Raw genomic sequence first — 24,020 nt, forward strand, 5'->3', positions numbered from 1 at the left:
GACAGTTGCCAAAGGCTATAATGGGAGATGTGAACAATGTTTACTATAAAAGGTTCCTGTCGGTACATTTGGCCTACCATGGCGGGACATATTCTTATGATCCACCAAGCATTGACATTAACTCTACAAACTTTCTGTAGGTGACCATTCTGTCCACAGTGATAGATTCTAACCTTTCTGCACTATCATACTGACCGCCTCTGTGGTCTTGTGGTAGAGCGTCTGCCCGTCTGTTCGATTCCAGGTCGCGTCATACCAAAAGACGTTCAAAGATGGTACTTGTTGTTACCCTCCCTTGCGCTTGGCATTAAGGGGTTAAAACAAGGACTGGTCGGTTCGGAGTCAGTATACTGTGTCTGAGAGGGGTATTCATGTTAAACTGTGGCATGGTATCTCAGTCGGCTAGCATTACTTTGTCCCGCAAAGATGTGACATCTGCTACTAACTGCTGTACCATACGTTCTAACTTCGATATAGAGTGAGAATCGTCGTAGGCACTTAAAGCTGACTTAGTGGTAGCCTTCAAACCTTGGCGCTTTCTACCTTGGCGTTTCCTACGGGTCACCTTATTATGTCGCACAACTTGACGGAGTTCATCGAAAGCCTTTAACAGTGTCAAACCTATGACTAGATATATGTGTCGACTCCTGCGCTGCAGCCGTAGACTTTACCAGAAAACAGACCCCCCCCCCCCCCCCCCCCCCCCCCCCCTACCCAATATGAAGTGGTCCCTAAAGATGTTATCATAGCACTTCTGACAACTGCTGTAGAGTGTTCCCTACTGTGGTGTAAGACGTCATAGGTAATCCAATCTTCACCAGTCTCACCCATGAAAGTATTTACCTTAGGAGGATGTGTACTATTAACTGTAGGGGCTAAAGGGATAAGGGTGGAGGATATGCCGCCTTTGATGCGAACTGAAAAGATAACTATTCTGCCATTCATTGTTTCAAACCTTTGAGTTATCAGCCTTTGGTTTTACAATCATGTCTTTCTTAGACAAAACTTTCTTTTAATCAGACCTCAGATATGTTAGGTGGTAACTTCAAAAGTAGTCAATTGATTCTAAATCTTTGTCAGAACGACCCAAATTATACACAAAATAGACTCACATGTGTATGTGCCATGATCAGATATAGTGATGCAAACAAACCATACCATAACGCTTGTGTAGCTTTTCACAGGCATTTTAATCGTTTCTTTGTTACTGTGACTAATTTTTCAAGTTTTTCGTGTTTTAATGTATTAAACTTGTTTCAAAAATATTTTAATTATCAAAATAGTCTTGTATGTTAATGTGCCATGTCTAGTTAAAAAGTCCAATATGGCCGCCAATGGACACTATGAGACAATATTTCGCCTTGTGAACATAAAAATATTTAGTAGACACTTTAAGGATAATAAAAATGTAAATAAACAAAATATTATCTTTGGGTGCATGGGTACCCTATATCCTATTCGATTAGAAGAATTTTTTTTATTTCATTCTTGCAGAGTAATGGAACTATTTTAAACGTGACATCTTATTAATATGTACACATATATGTATAATAGGAACATGAGGTCATACAACGTCGTATTCGGTTTAAAATCATTTCTAAATCATAGGAAGAATACCCAGACAACTATTCAAAATAGAAAAGTATCAAACATTGCAGAAGGGGCTTAACAAAAATGTTTCATCTCCAATTAACCAGTGTATACAGTCACCAGTTTATTAGAGATGTTATTATACAAGTTAATATAAATAACACGAAAACTGTACAAATGTATGCCACGTCTTATGTACATATATATTTCGGCAATTTCGACACAAGAAGATAGCATCCAAACGTATTTTATGTATAATTTTGTGCTACAAAGGCGTAGCAATTAATTTCAGTGAGGATGTGTTGCTAGAAGAATCACCATGACGACAGAGAGTAGACCGGTTATGACATAATGAACCAGGAGCATGATGGTCTTGACTCGGTTCTCCTGAAACAGGAAGTTGATGTTAAAACATTTCCATCAACAAACAGCAAACAAGCAACAACTCCACTTATCAACTGGAGATCCAAAACAAAAGAGTGAGTGAGTGGGTTGGGTTTAATGCCCCTTACAGTATTTCAACTCATAAGCACTGGTATGGTACTGACAAACCTAAAAACAATAATAAGGGCGAACCGAGACTCGAACCCAAGATCATATGTTCCTGGCGTGCCCAAGGGACGCAACTCTGCACATCAAAATGCGACGTTTTAATGGACTGGGTCACCCGTTCTGGCACATATCCTTAAATAAAGGGACGCTACTCATAACAGTGAATGCTTAGGCCCAGAGAAGCCTATCACAGGCAGTGTGAGCTCACAGAGCGACCTTCTGTGCAGTACGTAAATTACACTTAAAATTGTTACCTGTTCTATAGTTGGTGGGGGTTGAGTAATGACAGCGACAGGAGCTGTAGGGGGAGGGGTGGTGACGTCGTAACCCTTGTGAGAACCACGCCTCAAATTCAGACTGGAACTCAGCTCGAACTTGGTCTGCTTAGCTGTAAGCAAACACACACGATGCAATGTTACAGTATCGAGTATTCACAGTGGTACACTCACTACACACACACCCACACACACACACACACACACACACACGCACGCACGCACGCACGCACACACGCACACACACACACATGCATGATTCTCGTAAAGCTGCTTTAAACAAGTCACTCACTAACTAGGTTTATGAGCTGTGTAGCAAATTATGTGCATTTGAAATTTCATTGGAATAATTAGAATTGAAAACAAGCAACCATTTAAACCTTTAAGAACTTATTAAATCACGGACTTTAGGAAGGGGGCAGTGATACATAACAGTCTTCGTGGCTTCGTCATCGATGAATTTTTCACTGTACCTTACATGTCTCTGTCACAGGATGTCACAAAAAAGCAAAAAGTATCTTAGATTTTGGTTTTGTTTAGAAAAAGATATACACGTGTTGTACCTGCAAGAGTCTTGAGAACAGTCGGAAGAAGTTCCATTGCAACTAGGTACGCAGCCAAGTACACGACGTAAACCGCCATGACAGCTATCGGCGCTGATGATGACCCTGCCTTTGTCAGGTCAAGGCCGATGAATATAGTAATTACTGAAACATTGAAGGAAACACAATCAGATGTTTATATCAGGAAGGTACAATGAGACTGTAACACACGGTCGATGAATTTACCACCTCACCTGAATATATTAGTTTTTAAAATTTTAGTTGCAGTTTTGTTTTGCACAGGATTCTTGATTTAAATTACAAATGAAGATCCTAGCATGCGTCAGTTGTTTCTGTCTCCGTGTTTAGATTAGCTGGAGTGAGTACTTACTTGCCAATACCACGGAGACAACCCCTACTCCCCAGTGGGCCCAGTTGAAGAGTTGTCTCCCCACGGACTCGGGGCCTGGTCGAAACAACGCCATGATTGGCTGCAAATACACACGTTGTACATATGAACATACATTTATGGCAAAATGAAATCCAATGTGCATTATCAAACATACCACTAGTATTTATGTTGGGGTTTAATGATTTTATCGATTACATCAGACCTGCCATATTTGATTATATAACGTTGAATTTTAGGTACTGTAGGGTATGGATTCTACGTTTCTCATTTATTTTAAATCGAAAAAAGAGCTGATTCTATTTTCTAATATATAATATATAGGCTTTTTATATACATTTTGAGAGTAACATTACATCTCGACATTATTATTAAACAGCCGGACAAAGAAAATATACACCCATGTTTGTGGATAAAAATGAAACACGCTAGAATGGTTAATTGATGGTTATGTATTTGATACGGGTATCATAGTTCTGTTTTTTAGACCTTAAGTGTGCAGTGTTTTGGCGACTGTTTTTAGCCCAGTAACGTTTTGATAACATTTGAAATTTTTGTAACTTTCTTTTGCCCGTAGTATTTTGTTTGCAGCCACTGTACTGGTACCTACGTTGGTGATGGCGAGGACGATGACGATGATGCCGAGAGGAGGATGCAACTGTTGATACTGCTTGCCTGGAATCGCTGGAATCTGAACACGAGGGATGAAAGTGAAATTACAACCCGAGGCGTGTTTTAAAGATTTAACGAACGCTTCCCGCGAATACTAACTTGATTATTACATTAATTATTACATAGTGTGTGTGCATTTGCATTAATTTTAACATCATTTTTATGCATCACGTTAATATGGTTTGTAGTAAGAACAATGTACACAAAGAAAGTAGTCCCCGGTTGCTTTACTGACCTTGCTGTATCCTTCCGACTCCACGACAACAATTAGTGCCGCAAGGATGGTCATACACACTGTTGTCACCATACAACCACGGTGGATCTGAAAACATATCACATATATTTAGTCCTCAGGTGCTTGTTTTCAGAATTAGATTAGGGTACACCTACATGAGTGAGTGAATTGGATTTAACGCCGCTTTTAACAATATTCTAGTTATATCGCGGCGTGTCAGCTTAATGTGGGAGGAAAGCCCGAAGTGATGCAGGTCTCAGGCGTTTACCACTTCGGTGAAACCCACGAGCACGGGTATGGTGCTGAAAAACCTAGAAACATAATCGGTGCGAACCGGGATTCGAACCCACAATCATAGGTTTCTGGCGTGCCCAAGGGACGCAACTCTGCACAGCGAATCGCGGCGCCTTAGACGACAGGGCCACCCGTGCCCCCGTACACCTACATGTACCTTGTTTGTGTGTTGCTTCACAACGCACTCAGCAATATTCCAGTACTACTACTCGCCGTGTACGAACTGACATACTGTTGCAGCAATCTTTATGTAAGGACCAGTAATTTTAGTTCGTTATAACCGTAGTTCGTTATAAGCCTATATACAGCAAATGAACGGGATAAAAAAAACAGTTCGTTTTATTCGTCAGTTCGTTATAAGCGTATTCGTTATAAACGTAGTTTAACTGTCGTTATTTTTTTCTGCGAAATATAATTAAAAAGTGGGTAAGTGAGTTGAGCATCGCTTTAACAGTATTCAGTTAAATCGTGGTCGGTTAACGAGGTTAACGTGGGAGGAAAGACATTGCTCGTTTAAAATTTGTATAGGACCACATCACGGATCGGCACAAACAGTATGTCAATAAAAGGACGACTCTGGAATTTGAACCCACAAGAAACGGATCATGGCAGAGATAGGTGATGCAACTATACACAGCGAACTGTGGCGCCTCAGAGAGCTGGAGCACCAATGCCCACAAGTAACAGTGTAAGGGGCTGGACCATTTTAAGACAATTTTTATCTTTGAAAAAAGAATCAAAACAATTATTATTAACCTTTTACCCACATTTCACCCCCTATAACTATCATCTGAAAATCAGACTAACCTGGTATAAGGAATTAGTTACCCAGTATTAAAAGGTGTAGCAATCAGATGTGCAGTGTGTTTTTTAATCCTTGTATTCATAATAAGAAATACGTTATTTAAAGACGAACGGTTCAACTTCAAGCAAGTTTCTTTAGTTACATGTGGCGCACGCTTATATCATTAGAGACTTACCTGAAACCATATTTTCAGTCCGAAGAAGTGGGTTTTTGGCAGCAATGGTTTTCCGTACCTGGCTGTGACAAGCCCAATACCCGGAAGTAGCACCCAACACATGATCATCATGCAGCCTGTTGTGGAACATTTAATAAGCGGTATAATGAGGCTGAGAGAGAGAGAGAGAGAGAGAGAGAGAGAGAGAGAGAGAGAGAGAGACCCTGTCCACTAATATAGAGTGACGTATACGTAGTTTAACATGGATACCCCACTCAGATATAGTGTACTAACTCCGAGCCGACAACCCCTTAATGCCGAGCTCCAGACAGTATGACAACATGTGCCATCTTTTAACGTCTCTTGATATGACGCGACCAGGGAATCGAACCACTGATCTTTCGCTGCCCGGGCTAATACCCTATCCACTAGGCCACGGAGGCTGTTCGCCTTTCATATTCATTGGTACATGTATACGTGTCTCCAGGAATAACGCATAACACAGTTACACATATTCGTTTGTAAAGGAGACGATAATGTCGCCCACTGGGTTGAACTTTAGCCCTGCGATCGATTCTGTATGTTGTGCCATGTGTGTTGTTGTTATGGTTACGGCGTTGCCACATGTTCCGCCATATAGTGCAGAGTAATCGTGCCAGATACTACGGCGGGCAGTTTCAACCGAGTCCGAAACAGGCACACCAGTGGTTGATATTAGGCGCAACATCCCTTTCCGTAGGGGTACGGTCGCAGGCAATCAACCAACTCACTGACCATCCAATGTTACTCATTGGATGACCTTTTATAAACCGGAAGTGCCAAGAAGGTATGAACAAACATATCAGGGTGTTCATAAACATAATTATCCAAGAAGGAGGTGATAAATGATATTAAGTCATGTGTCCAATCTATATATGATGACGCACAGGTACATGCAATTGAAAACAAGAATGACTTTAGTATATATTTATTTTAGATATAGTATGGGCTACATCATATATAGAAATAACTTTCTAACCAATACCATTCAATCATTGGACAATATCCCAATGATCATAAATTATGTTATAGACTCTAAAACCGATATAACTATTGCCTTAAAAACGTATCAAATGCTACACATTATTGAATAATGCCTTTTAAATATAAATATGCATGACCTTAACATGCATTTAAATATCAACCATTACATGGTTCATAAAATATATAATACATATATCATGTAAAATTACTATGTAGAATATAGAACGGATTACATACAATGTCTATATAGAATATAGAACGGATTACATCAGATTTGAGACTGTTATATGATGTCGGTCTGTAAATAATAGACACTGGACTAGTCCAGTGATTGACATCATGAGCATCGATCTACGGAATTGGATACGATGACATGCATGAACAAAGTCAGCGAGCCTGACCACCCGATCCCGTAAATCTGCTCTTACGACAATCATGGATTGCTGAAGATAACTCGGATGTATTTGAGACAGTTGTACCATCAGTAACTAAGAAACCTGTGCACAAAAGTGGCCTGTATTTGATACACATTTTCCTTAAATGCAATCAATAAATGATTCATTATAACAACAATATAAATAAGTAGAGATGATTTCACACTTAAATACAATACAATATATATATATGATGTTATTGGACGGATATATTTAAACTGCCGGAAGGACGATCGATATCAGACTTCCTGAGAGGACGAAAACAAGGCTACTTCCGGTCCATCCGCTGCCAGCTTTGGGGGCCGGGGGTATTATGACGCCTTGCAACTCTGCAAGCACACAGATAAGTGTGTTAGTTATGCAATACCCATTTCCTTTTTCCATGAAATAAGTTGAAGTGATAAACTTTATTTACAAGCAAAGTCCCGCAGCAATTGTTCCTCCCCTCTGCCCAGCCACCTTCAAGTTGCCAAGACCCCATCCAGGGGGCAATCAATTATAGGACATATCAGCGTCATTAGTTTCAATCTCATTAAAATCAGATCTTAGTTCTCACTACCGCTAAACAAAGATCTGAGGACACGCCATTACAGATCACGTCAAAACGAATATGTTTTTTTTGTTAAAACTTTACATGTATCTAATATGGGCCATATGGCCTTGAAAACAATAAACTAAACTAATTTTAACGGAATCAGCCGCACAGCCTGTAGCTGTTATTCGGAAAACCTTTTTGAATAACCTTTTTGAGTTAAATCACCAACCACATAAGACTGTCACTTTCCTTATCTGGTAAACGACGCTCCGATTGGTCGGGTGAAAGGTCGTTCTGACATGAACCGTAATAGAATGTTCTCAGATCTTTGTTTAATGGTAGCGTGAACTAAGATCTGATTTTTAATGACTGCATTTGTTTCATCGTGTGATATATATATAATATATATATATTACCCCTGATATTGAAAATGTTTTTAATGTCAACAAGTAACTTAGGTCTTCTGGTTATATCCCCCAAAATAATTTAACCAATACAAACACTCTTAGCACTGTTGTTTGAGTGTGTCGGGCTACAGTACTTTTGAATGTCTCCTTAAGTTCATCATGTGCTCTTATGCTTCCGGTCCAGAAAGATTGCGGTATCAAATACAGGCTCACTTGAGTACCACCGGGTTCCGTGTAGGATTACAGAGATTACTCACCGTGAGCCAGCACTAGCGGAAACCTAGGTCCCTCACCTCCCACACTCTCCATGCTCTGAAGGTCAACCATCACGTCAGTCACTGGCGGCAGCACGTCGTACCGGTGAGGGAAGATGCTTCCTGGAACACGATCATTGCACAGGTGTACGTACAACTGACGCAGAGTGAGTGCACAGTGTTTCTTTGGGCCGCTTTTAGCAATATTCTTGCAGTATCACGGCGTCATATAATTGCATCCATGTTGAGGTGAGATAAGATGAAATGGGGTTTAACGTCGCGTCCAAGGTTATTGCACTTATATATCGACGTGCATGCACGTGTGTGTGTGTTTGTGTGGATGCTTGTACTAGTCCGGACTGATGCCGATTTATAGTGCTAGCTCACTGAGATACCATGCCGCAGTTTAACATGAATACCCCACTCAGACTCCCTGACTCCGAGCCGACCAGTCTTTGTTTAAGCCCCTTAATGCCGAACGCCAGACAGGGTAACAACAAGTACCATCTTTTAACGTCTTTTGGGATGAGCCGGCAAGGGATCGAACCCCGGACTTTCCACTCTCCGAGAGGACGCTCTACCACAAGACCTTTGGCGATCTCCATGCTGATAATCGAACTAAGTGAATTTATACCACCAGGAAACCGCTCGGCCCCGAAAACGCCTTGACGAACAGAAAGTTTAAAAATGCAGTTTTCCATTTTCAGCATTTCATTCATATAATCGATTTGAAATTTAAAGAAAATCGAAACTATTATTATGAAAATAGAATTTGCACAAAATTATGCCAAGGAGCATTGCAACCATGTAGTGAGTGAGTGAGTGAGTTGGGTTTAACACCGTTTTAACATTACATGTATTCAATTTATATCACGGCGCGCCAGCTTGATGTGAGAGCAAAGCCCGAAGTGATGCAGGTCTCAGACGTTTACCACTTTGGTGAAACTCACGAGCATGCACGGTAATTGTGCTGAAAAAACCTAGAAACATAATCGGAACGAACCAGGATTCGAACCCATAATTATAGGTTTCTGGCTTCCCCCATAGATGACTGAGCCCCCCTGTGTCCCCTCTTTTCAAAGACAATGTACTCGTATGTCAGTATATCACTTATTTCGCTAATATATATAATACATTTACGTAATCCTACCACTGATGGCCTCCCCGTCGGCAAACATAAGGTAGTAGTCGTTGTTAAGGTCCTTCAAATGTGGGTAGAAGTCATCCCTCTTAACGCGGTCAAAGCTGCACTCGAGGACGCCGTTGACGTATGAGCCTGCAGCGTTACTCAGACCGGCAGTTTTCTGGAACGTCAATCACAAGTGTGAGTTATAAATGACATGAAGACCCTGAAACGTAAACTGAGTAAGGCAGCATCCTAAGCGGAATATGCTAATGGAAGAGTACGCGATAAGACTTTGAAAGGAGACTCGGATCCTCGCTTTGTACCCATGTGGGATTCGAATCCGGGCCTTCGGTGTGACGAGCGAGTACTCTAACCACTAGGCTATCCCTACGCCAAAAGGCACTTTGAAGAGTATTTCATATATATTGTGGCCTGCCCCCCTGTTCGGAATTCCAAAGTGACGTGGTAATATGTGATTAACATGTGAAGCCAAAGATTAGAGAATATTGTGAGGATCCTCCTCAAAATAGCGACCAGTAACATGGTACGCAATATTATCGCGGTAGTTTATTTATAATGGATCGTAATGACGAATGCTTACTAACACATTAACAATATCATACGCAAAATGTATCTTGTTCTTTATTCTACTTCTATGACACATCAATTAGGATTGATCGAAGCTGATGTTCTTCATCGAGTTCGGTAAACAAAGTACCTGTCACCAGCGGCTCAAGGGCAGGCAACTCTGTTATCGCGGTATCACTATTTTGTGTCTGATACGTTATGGATTATGCATAATCAGTATTCATTCGACATAGGTTAGGTCAAAGGACATCGTCCAATTATGTGGATTCTTTTCTAACCAATTTCGAATGGAGGTGGGGGTAATTCCACTTCAAAAACATTCCAGAAACTATCATAAAAAAGTTACTTACGAGTAGCCGTGACATAACGCAACGTGTCCTGTATTCGATCATGCGATGAAATACTGTGCTTATTTTTGTATAAGTAAACAGTCGATAGGGGATGTAGATTACGAGATTTACCGAGTCATACTATATACGATTGCTGGTTAATAGTTCATATACAGGAATAATAAACATTGTCCAGTACTCACGTCTTCCATGCGAATGTTGATCTTATCATCGTTGTAGGAGCTGTACACGCGGACAAAACCGGCGTCGATCACGCATTCAATGACAGCATCATCTCCCTGAATAAAAACAGGTACATAGTTCAATATTCAAATACATTACAAAGAACTTTTTCTTCGGAACGTATTGAAAAGACGACCATCGTGCAGTTGATCTACTCCTCCCAATGCCCTATGTTTATGTTGGTTTGTGTTTTTGTTGTTTAACGCCGCACTCAGCAATATTCCAGCTATATGACGGTGGTCCATAAATATTCGAGTCTGGACCAGACAATCCAGTGATTGACATCATGAGCATCGATCCACGCAATTAGAATCGATGACATGCATCAACCAAATCAGCGAGCCTGACCACCCGATCCTGTTAGTTGACTCTTACGACAAGCATAGTCGCCTTTACGACATGCATGGATTGCTGACGACCTATTCTACCCCGGATCTTTACGGGTCCCTATGTTTATGTCATGACCCAAATCTAGAGAAACGCTCACCATCATCCTGTCCTCTGAAAAAGCAATGGCCATCCACCTCTCGCTACTTGCTGGCTCGATCTTCTTCATATCAAATGTGATGACGTCCCCAGCGTCCACCCATGTGACGATATATGTGCACCTGCCTCTCTGGCAGTCGTGGAAGCAGCCCCGAGTCCGGCCACACCCAGGGTCAAGGGGGAGACCAAGAGGGGTAGTACCCTTGGAAGTATTCTTCATGGAAGAGAAAATAGCAAAGGGTTATTCGTTGAGCATATGTACCAATGCAGGTGCCCCTGCAACATCTTCAAGAATATTAGACAAAAAGTCTAATGGATGAAGATTAGTGAACTCGCTAATAGAAGTTGAACACGCCTTAACTTTACGACTCGACCAACACCAGAAATGATTAATATCAAAGAATATCAGAAAGGAAACAGACCTGGTCAGAGTGAGGCTCTCCCTCAAAGGCCCGACAGCTAGGAAACAGGTGATAGCCGCAAGACCATAGAGCACAGTATATTCAGAGATGAAACAAATCAGCAAAAACGAAAACTATCTCCTGTTTTCTGAGTAACTGTAGATGTGACTGTAATATGATAGATGTAATGTAGCATTTATTCTTAGCTTCAAAATGTCCAGCCTAGGCAGTTGAAGAATATTTCACTGACGAGTAAGTGAGAGAGTGAGTGGGTATGGTTTTACACCACATTTTAGCAATATTTCAGCAATATCACGGCGGGGACATCAGAAATGAGCTTTAAACATTTCCCCATGTGGGGAACCCGGGCCTTCGGCGTCACGAGCGAACGCTTTAACCACTGGGCTACCCCACCGCCCCTTTTACTGAAGAATACCGTCACCACAGTGTAGAGCTATCCTTGTCTATTGAAGTGGCAGATTTGGGTATATGTTATCTCGAGGCGTTAAAGCATCTTTGACTCATGATCAGTCTCACTCTCTTGTGGTTGCTGAGTCTCGGTATGTCTTTAGTTGGTCTACGTGACACGTAACATTTAGCCCGGAAGATACCGGAAGATACCGGAAGCTAAAGTACCATGCGTTACTTCCTGGAAGTGAATTATGTACAATATGTTACGAATCCATCACCCATCCATTTGAGACTTAAAAGAATAGAAAACATGCATAAGACAGAAGAAAATGACAAAGTTTATTTTAGTAGTAAGAAAGAAGAGACTCTTGACAGGCAGCAGAAAATCGGAGGGGATAAATGTAGGTAAACTGCAAATACCGAAGAACCAGCAATATGATATTCAGGGTGTGGGCCTGGGAATTTTAAACAAAAGAATGTGTCCCCCCTTCCCCCCAAAAAACAAAAACACAACAAAAAAAAACAACCGCGATGTTTGCCTCAGGCCGGACATGCGTTAGGTCCTGAATTTTTTTGAAAAAAAGATTCTTTGGCTCATCGTTCCAGAAATAAATTGTCTTGTAGAAGTAATCAGTTCCTTACCCCACCACCACTACCCCACCTAAATATTAAATAATCAATCCCAAACATACACGAACAATGTCACATGGTGCTGCGGTAGATTAAAGGGTTTCCTACGTCAATGTCCAAACGCTATGCATTTTACAAACGGCAGTTTCCTCCTAGATGATATGACAAATATTACCTTAAACTGAGGATGAATAAAAAGAAATTGATACTGAGGGAGATTAGGAACGTGAAGCTGACCAATTAACGTTAGGAAATATGAGATGAAGGAACCGTCGCCACGACCACTGAATCGCTGAACGAGTTATCTGTCCCACCCGTGTAATCTCCTTCTGAATTTGTTCAGCAGTTTGGGGCGATCCATCTATTCCAGTTATCTCCCTTGGTAGGTGCGGCTGCGCGTTTGTGTCACGTGACTGTGAGTTTCCGGCCTGACGTTCGTTCGAGATGCCAAAGGTGAATCCGCCGACGGGTGGGCGTGGTTTGGGTGTGGTTGGAGCTTGGGTGATCGGTCGTGACACTATAACCACGTTGGCGGAGTTCACGTAGTAGTAGAAACGTTTTTCCTCCACAATGACTGACCTGCATGCAGAAGACATGGATTAAGACAGTGGGCTTGTTCGTCTCGCCATGACGAGACGAAGGCAATGCGGCACATCTGACATTCAGACATATTTTGGACATCTATGGAGATTATGCTTTGGCTATGCTCATACAGTCCAGGTCGAGTTTAAAAACAACGACCGCAGTACTGTCGTACTCTCATACTCAAGAATGTTTTGGCTGTTACGACATGGGTAGCGTCAAGACCGTTTTCAGAAACGGAAGTCAGGCTTTGTTTCAAACGGAGCTCTGTTTTTAAAAGCGATCTTTTGGCTACAACTGTGCCACGTATCCCAATTGCGTGGATCGATGCTCATGATATTAATCACTTGTCTGGATTGTCTGGTCCAGACTCGATTATTTACAGACCGCCGTCATATAGCTGGAATATTGCTGAGTGCGGCGTTAAACAACAAACCAACCAACTGTGCCACGTCATTGTTAACGTGTGTGGTTTGAGATAGCAGTAACGCTAGGAGAACTTTTCACCAGACATTTGAGCATGGCACTCGTTTAAGAACAGAACAGCCCATAACAGCACGATATCCCTCTCATACCGAGTGAATCGGCATATGAGGTACAAGCAGTATTTTACATTGCGGTGGACTACGGTAGCCCATAAGGGACATGGAGTTTGTTTTTCAATATTTTGATATTTCACTTAATGTTATCGTAACCATTTGCAAATTAACACGATTTGTCATACAAATATGTGATAAATCATGTATAAAGAAGATACTGAATCGCTGAAAAGTGAAGCGAAAATGTCAAAAACTAAAATGAAAATGTCAAAAACAAAAACGAAAATGTCAAAAACCAAATCGAAAATGTCAAAAACTAAAATAAAAATACAGAAAACTATTTCCTCCGCGGTGGAAATTATGGAGAAAGGAAACTTGAAAAACTCAAGAAAACTATTTCCACTGCGGTGGAAATAATTTTCTGTATTTTCATTTTAGTTTTTTGACATTTTCGCTTTGGTTTTTGACATTTTCATTTTAGTTTTTGACATTTTCGCTTCACTTTTCAGCGATTCAATATCTTCTTTATACATGATTTATCACATATTTGTATGACAAATCGTGTTAATTTGCAATAGGTTACGATAACAGTATGTGAAATATCAAAATATTGAAAAATAGACTCCATGTCTCTTATGGGCCACCGTAGTGGACAGAGGTTTACCGGGAGATTTTACAATTTGCATTATAATGTTAACAAATTTACATAGTTTCTTTTGGACAGACATCTTATGACAGTTACATAATTGCTAGAGTTGTAACATTGTTGGTCTATTTGAACGGTGTTTGGGGATGTACACGTCCCTATGTTCATTGAAATATTTACATTTGAAGATATAGTGGAATTCATCTCCAATGTCAAAACTATCACACCACATGCATAAACGTTCATTCAACGGGGTTTAATTCCTTCTTCCGGGCGTACCTGAACTGTATAACCGTTCCAGCATTGGCGTTTGAAGGTGCGACCCAGTCGAATGTTCTCCTGTTCTTCGGTATTCGACCGTCCTTGTGTGTTACTCCGGATTTCTGTAATCGAAGGACTTGACATGATACATGCATTATTAATGAACGAGTGATCTGAGTTTAACGCCGCTTTCAATTTACAGTGTTTGTTTTATCACGGCGTGTCAGCTTAATGTAGGGGGAAAGTCAATAGTGAGAAAATCGTAGATGTTTACCTACCACTTTAATATGTTTTTAAGAATAAGGTAGTCTAAAGCAGAATGACCTCTGTGATATGTGAACTTTTAAAGCCAAAGTTTATGCCCGTGTCAACTAAATGTGTGACGAGGGAAGGTGAGGTGAGGTGAGGTGAGGTGAGGTGAGGTGAGGTGAGGTGAAATTGGGTTTAACGTCGCGTCCAAGATTATTGCACTTATATAGCGACGTGCATGCACGTGTATGTGTGTGTGTGGCTGCTTGTACTAGTCCGGACTGATGCCGATTTATAGTGCTAGCTCACTGAGATACCATGCCGCAGTTTAACATGGATACCCCACTCAGACACAGTATACTGACTCCGAGCCGACCAGTCCTTGTTTTAGCCCCTTAATGCCGAGCGCCAGACAGGGTAACAACAAGTACAATCTTTTAACGTCTTTTTGTATGACGCGGCCCGGGATCGAACCCTGGACCTTCCGCTCTCCGGGCGGACGCTCTACCACAAGACCACGGAGGCGGTCTGTGACGAGGGAAGGAATCTTGGGATATATTGTATGTGCTCTTCAAAAGATAAATCGTATAGGGAGGAACTATATATTCTGCATGACTCAGTTCTTTAAGTATAAGTACACGTGTGGGAAGCGGTCCGGGTGGGGTAGAAGCATGTTCTGCCATTTGGCTTTGGGCCTAGGTGATCAGTCGCCTCAGTGACACTGTGATTAGAGTGAGTGAGTGAGTAACGCGGTTTGAGTGTGTGAGTGAGTGAGTTTGGTTTTACGCCGCTTTTAACAGTATTACAGTTATATCACGGCGTGTCAGCTTAATGTGGGAGGAAAGCCCGAAGTGATGCAGGTCTCAGACGTTTACCACTTCGGTGAAACCCACGAGCACGGGTATGGTGCTGACAAACCTAGGTGCTGACAAACCGGGGCGAACCGGGATTCGAACCCACAATCATAGGTTTCTGGCGTGCCCAAGGGACGCAACTCTGCACAGCGAATCGCAGCGCCTTACACGACTGGGCCACCCGTGCCCCCTAACGCGGTTTGAACATTGAATCAGTTACATAGCGGATATCCCTTTATATGTGGGAGCAAATATAGAGCAATAATCAGGTCTTTCATCACAAGTTACTGGAACGGCTAAGGGACCGACCGTTTGGTCCTTTGGGATTTGGGATCGGGGATTTTGTATGAACTGGCTATTTCTTCAGCTACAGCTGAAAAACCAGATATTTATTATTAATTTAAACTTGGAGCCTAATTGAAAAAAACCCCGTAAAAACATCATGCAACAATATATTTTTGTGGCAGACATTTTACGTTTTTTTCAACAGACTGAAGCTTAATATTAGTTCTCGAAAAAACACACCGGCCACCCCCCACCACCCACCACCCACCACCTACAACCCCCGAATATCAAATAGTCGTTCCCTAAGGGTGCAACTCTGCACAGCAATTTAGGGTGCTATGGCTGAAATTGGAGTTGGCAGGAGAGACAACAGAGCTGAGTTCCCTGTCCTATGGGGATATCACTGCCCGATTACGATACCAACACCCCGACCAATACTTACGCCACACCTGTCGCCCATGTTGCTCCCGGGGATGCTGTAGCCGATGGTGTTACCAGTCTGAGTATTGACTGTCTTAACTAAGAAGCCTTTGAATGATTTCGTTCCCTCGATGGTGACTGGGTAACAGCAGAAATTCATATTAAGACAAAAATACAATACATTCATTTTGTAAACTACACAGGAATAAGTTTAACCGACTTACGCCATATAGAAATAGAGCCTGAGTGTCCAAAATGGCGTCGGGGTGAACATAATGGTTTCGTGGTGTACAAAATTGCTTCGGGTGGTACAAAATGACTTCGTAACATACATGGCAATTGCATGTGTACTTGAAATATATTTTCTCTGATGTGAACTGGTTGGTTGTGTATCCACATAAGCACTTTCGTCCAGGGTTGATCTGTGCAAAGTGACATTAGTTTTACAGACGCTCGCATACATACCCATGATCCATAATGTTATTGTTCACATGACCCTACCCCCAACCCTTTGCTTTTTCTGGAGTCAAACACCTTCAGGTATTACAAAGCTCTGTCAACGGGATCTGGAGGTCAGGCTCGCCGACCTTGTTGATGCATGTCATCGTATCCCAATTGCGTAGATCGATGCTCATGATATCGATCGCTGGATTTTCTGGTCTGGACTCGATTATTTACAGACCGCCGTCATATAGCTGGAATATTGCTGAGTGTGGCGCTCTGACATACTTTCCAACCACTGCCCCAGATAATTTTGTGAGTGAGTGGGTGAGTGAGTGAGTGAGTATGGTTTCACGCAATATCACGCCGGGGGACACTAGAAATGGGCTTCACACATTGTACCCATTAAACCCGGGTAATCGGCGCGTCGAGCGAACTCTTAAACCACTAGGCTTCCCCATCGCCCCAGATGATGGAAGGGTGGGTGTGGCTTATAGTAACTTTAAACATTATTTCATATGTATCTGACTTAGTGCTGAAAAATCAAGTGCCCTTATTGAAACTAAACTTAGACTCGACCCCTCAATCAGTGGATGGTGATAGCTGCTTAAGGCCGCAACGCTGTATTGCAGGTGGGAGACACTCAGAGGGCCCCTCGAACCTGTGTATTGTGGTATGATACACTCGATACACGCACGATACGATACACGTTCGTATCACGATACAGATGCATTTTTGCGTAGATACTGAATCTTAAAGGCTTCATTTGTCCATTACCATACGCTAGTTGTGATAATTAAAGAGTAACGTAACTGGATCCGTTGAGTTTAATTTGGTAATCAGGTTATGATTCACACTGGTTTTTTATCGTTGCAGTGAGCTCATGTTTAAGCCTCGCGTACTTAACACATATATTCGCACGTAACATATGACATTTCTGAGGTCAGGTGCCTTATTGCGTAGATAGCAAACCTTAATGGCCTCACTTGTCAATTATCTCACGTTAGTTATGATAATTAAATAATAACGTAACTGGATCCGTTGAGTTTAATTTGGTTATCAAGTTATAATTCACACTGTGACAGTTTTTTTTATCGTTGCAGTGAGCTCATTTTAAAGCCTGACGTACTTAACACGCATACTCGCACGTAAATTTTGACATTTATAAGGGTTGGTTTTAGCCCGATTTTGTGACACTACAAAAACTTCATTCCGATAAAATGAATATTTATCATCTTTTAAATTGGTTAACCTGTTTCCTTGTTATGCGGAACGTGGTACTTTGTTTAAATGCGACAAAGAACTTGACATGTGCATGCCTTCTTTGTATTGTGACACTCTTGTCAGAGCAAGCAATGGTGGCATTTTTATTGTCCAGACTTATTATCTGTTAGGTGTTTTAATTTATTTTAAATAAAATAGTAACTGTACACACACGTATTGATACTTAAAAATGTAAACAGAGTTGCAGTTATTACTGGTTCTCTGAACAGGAGATCCAGTGCTGCAACGTTACTGAGTAGATGTATTCAGTGCAATGCTTTCTACGTACAATGGAATCTGTTTCGGTGGATAACTGAGACTTTTTTCTGGCGTTTACATTTTATATTTTTTTGTTCGGTGTTTTTTTTAAATAGAAAAATAAACATCTGTGGCCGCCCCACCAACAATAATTAATGTGACCCTCTAACATGTCAATACACTTCCCATAAATGTGCCCCAATCCAGTGTGAATACGCTTCCCTTTTAAATGTTCCCAAACCCAATGTCAATACTTTCCTTTAAATGTGCCCCCTGACACATGTCAATACACTTCCTTTAAATGTGCCCCCTCTCAAATGCCAATACACTTCTCTTGAATGTGCCCCTAACCCAGTGTCAATGAACTTCCTTTCAATGTGCCCCTGTCACATGTCAATACACTTCCCTTTAATGTGACCCTCTAACATGTCAATACACTTCCCTTTAATGTGACCCTCTAACATGTCAATACACTTCCCTTTAATGTGACCCTCTAACATGTCAATACACTTCCCTTTAATGTGACCCTCTAACATGTCAATACACTTCCCTTTAATGTGACCCTCTAACATGTCAATACACTTCCCTTTAATGTGACCCTGTCACATGTCAATACACTTCCCTTTAATGTGCCCCTCTAACATGTCAATACACTTCCCTTTAATGTGACCCTCTAACATGTCAATACAGTTCCCATAAATGTGCTCAAATCCAGTGTGAATACGCTTCCCTTTAAATGTTCCCAAACCCAATGTCAATACTTTTCTTTAAATGTGCCCCCTGACACATGCTAATACACTTCTCTTGAATGTGTCCCCCTAACATGTCAATACACTTCCCTTGAATGTGTCCCCATCCAATGTCAATACCGCACCTTTGATTGTGTCCCCTGGGTACACTGTCAACCTGTTGACGAGTAGGCTGTAGGGTTTAGTGTGTGTCACCTCCTTCCCGTGACCCGGCAATAGTTGTGCACAGGACATCTCGTTGGCCCCCTGGGGGTAGGCAGCATCCTTCCCTAGCATCCCTAGCAACACCAGGAGGGAACATACACAGGAAGTGAAGGCCATGGTCAGTCTCGAACGGTTGGGAACACTCCTTGGGACTGAAAAACAATTCAACCGGGTTAGAATTGGCCTTGAGCAACTCATGCTTGTCGTAAGAGGTGACGAACGGGATCGGGTGGTCAGACTGGCTGACTCGGTTGATTCATATCATCGTATCCCAATTGCGTAGGTCCAGTATGTCTGGTTTAAACTCGATTATTTGCTGACCGCCGTCGTATCGCTGAAACATTCCTCAGTACGGCGTTAAACAACAAACAAACCAGCCAACAACAGGAAACTGAGAAATCACAAATTTCTTGCAATATGATTCCGTGTGTGAGTGAGTTCGTATAGTTTTACGCCGCTTTCAGCAATATCACGGCGGGGACCACCAGAAATGGGCTTCACACATTGTACCCATGTCGGGTCTTCGGCGTGACGAGCGAACGCTTTCACAACTAGGCTACCCGACCGCCCCTATGATGCCGTCATCCGTTTATGTGATGATCTTTGACATGAACAGTGTGGGGGGTTTTATGTTCTGGAGTAATAAAAATATGACCATGATGAATTATAGTTGTGTCTAAAGCCATGAGTGTGCAACGTTTTGATAACATTTGTACACACATTTGAACACACACATTTGAACACACACATTTGAACACACACACACACACACACACACACACACACACACACACACACACACACACACACACACACACACACACACACACACACTAGCACACAAACACTCACACACACACACACTAGCACACTCACACACACACTAGCACACACAAACACTCACAAACACACACACTAGCACACAAACACTCACACACACACACTAGCACACAAACACTCTCACACACATACAAACACTAACACACATACACTAACACTAACACACACACTAGCACACACACTCACACACACACACACTAGCACACAAACACTCACACACACACACTAGCACACAAACACTCTCACACACATACAAACACTAACACACTAACACACACACACATACACATACACTAACACTAACACACACAAACATACATGTTGGACCTTTCTGACATCGCCATCGAGTGTCATGACATCAAATACGAGGGTAGTAATTACCATGTTTAAGTGTATACATATTTACATTAGGGATACATGTCTTTGGTAAATATCTAATCCTAGTCGCATCCAAAGTAGTACTTACATGTAAAGATGGTATTAATCTTCTATACCTCGAGGCCAGATACTTTTCTGGTTCTAACAAACTTATATTTTCTCAATGAAGGTTCTACCTTGAACTGTTGTTAATTGGAGATATCCAATTTTGATAAAACATATCAATAGCACAATCCTTCAACGTACGTATTAAAACATTTCCTGAATTCTAATCTCCAGCTGTTTGTGACATCCAAACAAAACAAATCCATGAGAAATTATTTGAAGCTCAAATTGTATACCCTACAATATCTAAATACGTACATTGAAATCGACCACATTAGCTATTGCATAAGGAGTTTGTAATCTAATTTGAAAGAAGTTTTGACTGGCCAGTTGGTGGATGTACTCTAAACTCCCAAATCTACTGATCCCCCAAATTTCATATGCTTACAAGACAATCAGACTATTCTGACAATCAAATTACTTTTAAGAAACAACTCAGGGGCAGTCACACATATTATTTTAGTTGTAGTAACTTAACTTAAATAAAGCCTTAATGGCACGTAGAGCTAAATCAGCAACATGTTTACTTAGACTAAACTTACATGTGAAGACTAATCCTAGATATCTATCAGTATTAACGACATCTAAACCTTGTCCTCTGTAATACCATATTTCTTGAACTGACGTGTTTCCTCCTCTTCTAAAAACAACATTAAGTTTTTCCAAGTTAACAGTCATTCCTCTCTTATCTGCATATGAATCTAGAATATTAATCTGACTCTGTAAAAAACATATAGTAACAGAAATCATAATTACATCTTTAGCAAATTACAACATTTATACTTCTACTCTATCTGGAAAGAGTTGTATACCATGCGTGTGATGTGCCATAACATATGTAGCTAACTCAGTTATGAACAATGTTTGTTGCTTTTTACATAGACATTTTTTTCAATACTTGCGCAAACGGTAAAAATATGTTCGAATAAACCTGACGAAAACCTGCTTGTTTTTCAGAAACTTTACTCATAACACCTGCCCATTTGGTAAATCTGTCATTTGATACACATATATTGCTCAGTACACGTATGTTGAAAAACTTACTTCAATTTTCATATTAGTCCTGCACCATGACCGTGGAATATATTTATATTATGAAAAAAAAGTAAATCTAGAAATGCATACAAAAGCAAGTCTAGCCAGCTCAAGCTGGCTCTATTCATCTCTGAAATCAGCCTAAGGAATTATTTTTTTTTTAGAGTCAAGAAGGATGTTGTGTAATATAAAATTTCAGAGACTAAATGTTAGTCTATTTTCATATAAGTAGTTAAATATCCTTTTCCCTCCAAATGTTGCAGATTATAAGTGAATTATACACGCAAAGATTAACAATGATAAAACTTGACGCAACGTTTATGAAATATTTTAAAACTTAATGTGCTAGTCTCCCAGACCATAGAGAATATATGAAGAAATTAATCCAACTGAATTCTAAAATGAAATAAGCATTGTTCTTCGCGCCATCTGGATTTCATTTTGCATCTTGTAGATGTATATTTTTAAAAAAAGATAACTTTATGTTTTGGACAAAATGTTAATCTACCCATGTGCTTTTTGGATTAATTACATTTGTTTGTTAATTCAGCTGGGATGATCGCAATTGCTTACTGCGTGAATTGCGTGCAAATGTGTAGCTAAAGGCTTTAATGCAAGGGGCATGTTTCCTACAGCGCTGAGGTCTCGCCCTACTTTTACGTGCAGTCAGGCGGTATGACACCAGTTACCGCTCCCTCTGACGTAGTACGGATAATGAGTCTCGCGGATAAACAAACACGACATACATTTTATTTGCAATTAAAATCGGACCGTTTACGTATTCTGTGTCTGTAAAGTCAGCGTAATCTGTATTGATATGCGTCGTTATGCATGACACTTGCACTGGTTCGGTAGAGGTTAATGGTATGTCATTAATATCGCGACCTCTAATAGACTCCCTTAAGTGATTAGTGGCTGAGATTCTAGTGCCCGAACGCGTGAATCACAACCGGCCTCGGGCTAAACAATCAGAAATCAAAGCGAAGTTTTAATTTAAAAAATATAATTAGGACTTTCTATCTTCGATTAAACTTATAATATTTATTTTTCGTCTCCGGGGCGTCTAAAATTCCTTATGGGACACTGGTTATATAATGAATTAGCTCAAAGGCAAAATTATGTTCTACCTATCCACTGGGTGCGTAGGCACTTCCTGCTCTGATTGGTTTTGTGTAACCCTGTCACATACGACTTCGATTAATTATGACGAATGATATCCTCTGGATCTGAGGTGGATTTGACAGCAATGCTATGCAATGAAATTGTGTTTGTGAACAAATATTTGGAGATTATCTTTGATTCTCGGCGTCTTAGGTTTGGTACCTCCCAATCTGATGAAAGACATTTGGAGAGTACCCGTGTTTGCTGCCAAACACATCTCTTCTGACATTATGGGTAATGCGGAAGGATGCAGTCTTGGAAAGTTTTGACATTCTCCGAATAGTTCTGATTGGGTTCGGCCAGGCAGAGCTTCCTAGGAGAAGTCTCAATCGCTGTCTGGACTGCGTGTAGAGGGGGCAAGGGCCCTGAGCTGATGATGAGCCTAACCAGCCTGACTGTGCCAGGATCACCCAAACCCCCTTTGCTGCATATTTCATATTTATCTGTATAATAATTATAATAATAACGAGTTTCAAGAACACTTGTTACATGTTAGTCGAAACTTTGCTTTATATAGCCCACAAATGGTAATGCTCATTAAACAAGTTCAAGTCAAGTAAGTATTCGTTTGAACGAACACTCTTATATAAAGATATGTATTTATATTGTGCAACAAAATCTAAATAATTCAATTTCAGAAGTGGATAGATTGATGAATACCTCAACTTAAAATGAATAACTGCTATCTATCTCCTACCTGGTGTGGGGGTCTTCCTGGTTGTGGGCGTATAATCCGCAGTCAGCGTCTGTATGTCGGGTCCCTCCCTCCTCTGGTGTAAAGCGCGTATGGTAATGTGAGAACGACGCAAGTCCGCCGTCATAAGAATTACTTACCTGCCTACCTGTCACGTGCCCCCAAGCAGTGTTCAACCAGGCGTGGCTACGGTTAAAGCCCTCGGGCGACCACGGACAAGTGTTTTATAAATAGTGATAATTAAACTCGCCCACTGTACTTAGTATTTTTTTCTTAATTAAGAATTAACAATGATTAAAATGTGTTTTATCAGTATGAACGCTCCACCACCACCATCAATACTCAATATTACCAGTTGTGGACAATGTTGCTTTAGATGCTGTCATTCCTCCAACTGTATACGTATACACAACAAACAATAATCGCAGAAAGTTTACGGCGCAATAGAATATTTTTAAAATTTTATAATGATTGTATTACATATTTTAGCACTAAGGTGCTTTTATTATGAATATATTTGTATTCTGGTGTCTCGTAGGCCATTTTTGGCCGGACAATGTATATTGATGAATGTTTTGTATTATCTTATTCGTATGTACATTGTGTGAAACCGTAATAAAATAATCTTCTTCTTTATCCAGAGTCATGGGCCCATTCAAGG

The 24,020-nt window shown here is 40.9% G+C and overlaps 2 protein-coding genes across 2 annotated transcripts; both read right to left on the reverse strand.

The window, feature by feature from the left end:
- Positions 1-1,331: 1,331 nt before the first annotated feature.
- On the reverse strand, positions 1,332-11,960 carry LOC124136188 (putative ferric-chelate reductase 1). Its single transcript, XM_046502042.2, has 11 exons — positions 10,955-11,960; positions 10,428-10,523; positions 9,332-9,485; positions 8,185-8,304; positions 5,550-5,665; positions 4,276-4,362; positions 3,979-4,059; positions 3,351-3,450; positions 2,981-3,124; positions 2,397-2,530; positions 1,332-1,977 (listed from the first exon to the last, which is right to left on the reverse strand). The coding sequence occupies exons 1-11, from the start codon at positions 11,171-11,173 to the stop codon at positions 1,879-1,881; spliced, it is 1,350 nt and encodes a 449-aa protein (XP_046357998.2). The 5' UTR covers positions 11,174-11,960; the 3' UTR covers positions 1,332-1,878.
- A 131-nt stretch (positions 11,961-12,091) lies between these two features.
- LOC125378514 (ferric-chelate reductase 1-like) lies at positions 12,092-23,492 on the reverse strand. Its single transcript, XM_048393916.1, has 5 exons — positions 23,363-23,492; positions 19,068-19,298; positions 16,254-16,369; positions 14,442-14,545; positions 12,092-12,974 (listed from the first exon to the last, which is right to left on the reverse strand). Exons 1-5 carry the CDS (start codon positions 23,484-23,486, stop codon positions 12,614-12,616), a joined length of 936 nt encoding a protein of 311 aa, XP_048249873.1. The 5' UTR covers positions 23,487-23,492; the 3' UTR covers positions 12,092-12,613.
- Positions 23,493-24,020: the final 528 nt, after the last annotated feature.

Source organism: Haliotis rufescens, unplaced genomic scaffold (genome assembly GCF_023055435.1).
Source record: "Haliotis rufescens isolate VD_foot unplaced genomic scaffold, xgHalRufe1.0.p SCAF_121, whole genome shotgun sequence".
In the NCBI taxonomy this organism is placed as follows: domain Eukaryota; kingdom Metazoa; phylum Mollusca; class Gastropoda; order Lepetellida; family Haliotidae; genus Haliotis; species Haliotis rufescens.

Bases quoted from the DNA above. Each gene is read 5' to 3' on its own strand.
- LOC124136188 (XM_046502042.2), bottom strand. From the start codon at position 11,173: ATGAAGAATACTTCCAAGGGTACTACCCCTCTTGGTCTCCCCCTTGAC. The intron at 3,451-3,978 runs GTAGGTACCAGT...GTGTATTTGCAG, and splicing joins TCGTCCTCGCCATCACCAAC to CCAATCATGGCGTTGTTTCG. The intron at 3,125-3,350 runs GTAAGTACTCAC...TCAATGTTTCAG, and splicing joins TGTCTCCGTGGTATTGGCAA to TAATTACTATATTCATCGGC.
- LOC125378514 (XM_048393916.1), bottom strand. From the start codon at position 23,486: ATGACGGCGGACTTGCGTCGTTCTCACATTACCATACGCGCTTTACAC. The intron at 19,299-23,362 runs GTAGGAGATAGA...ATTGTTTTTCAG, and splicing joins CAGGAAGACCCCCACACCAG to TCCCAAGGAGTGTTCCCAAC. The intron at 14,546-16,253 runs GTAAGTATTGGT...CTTCGATTACAG, and splicing joins ACATGGGCGACAGGTGTGGC to AAATCCGGAGTAACACACAA.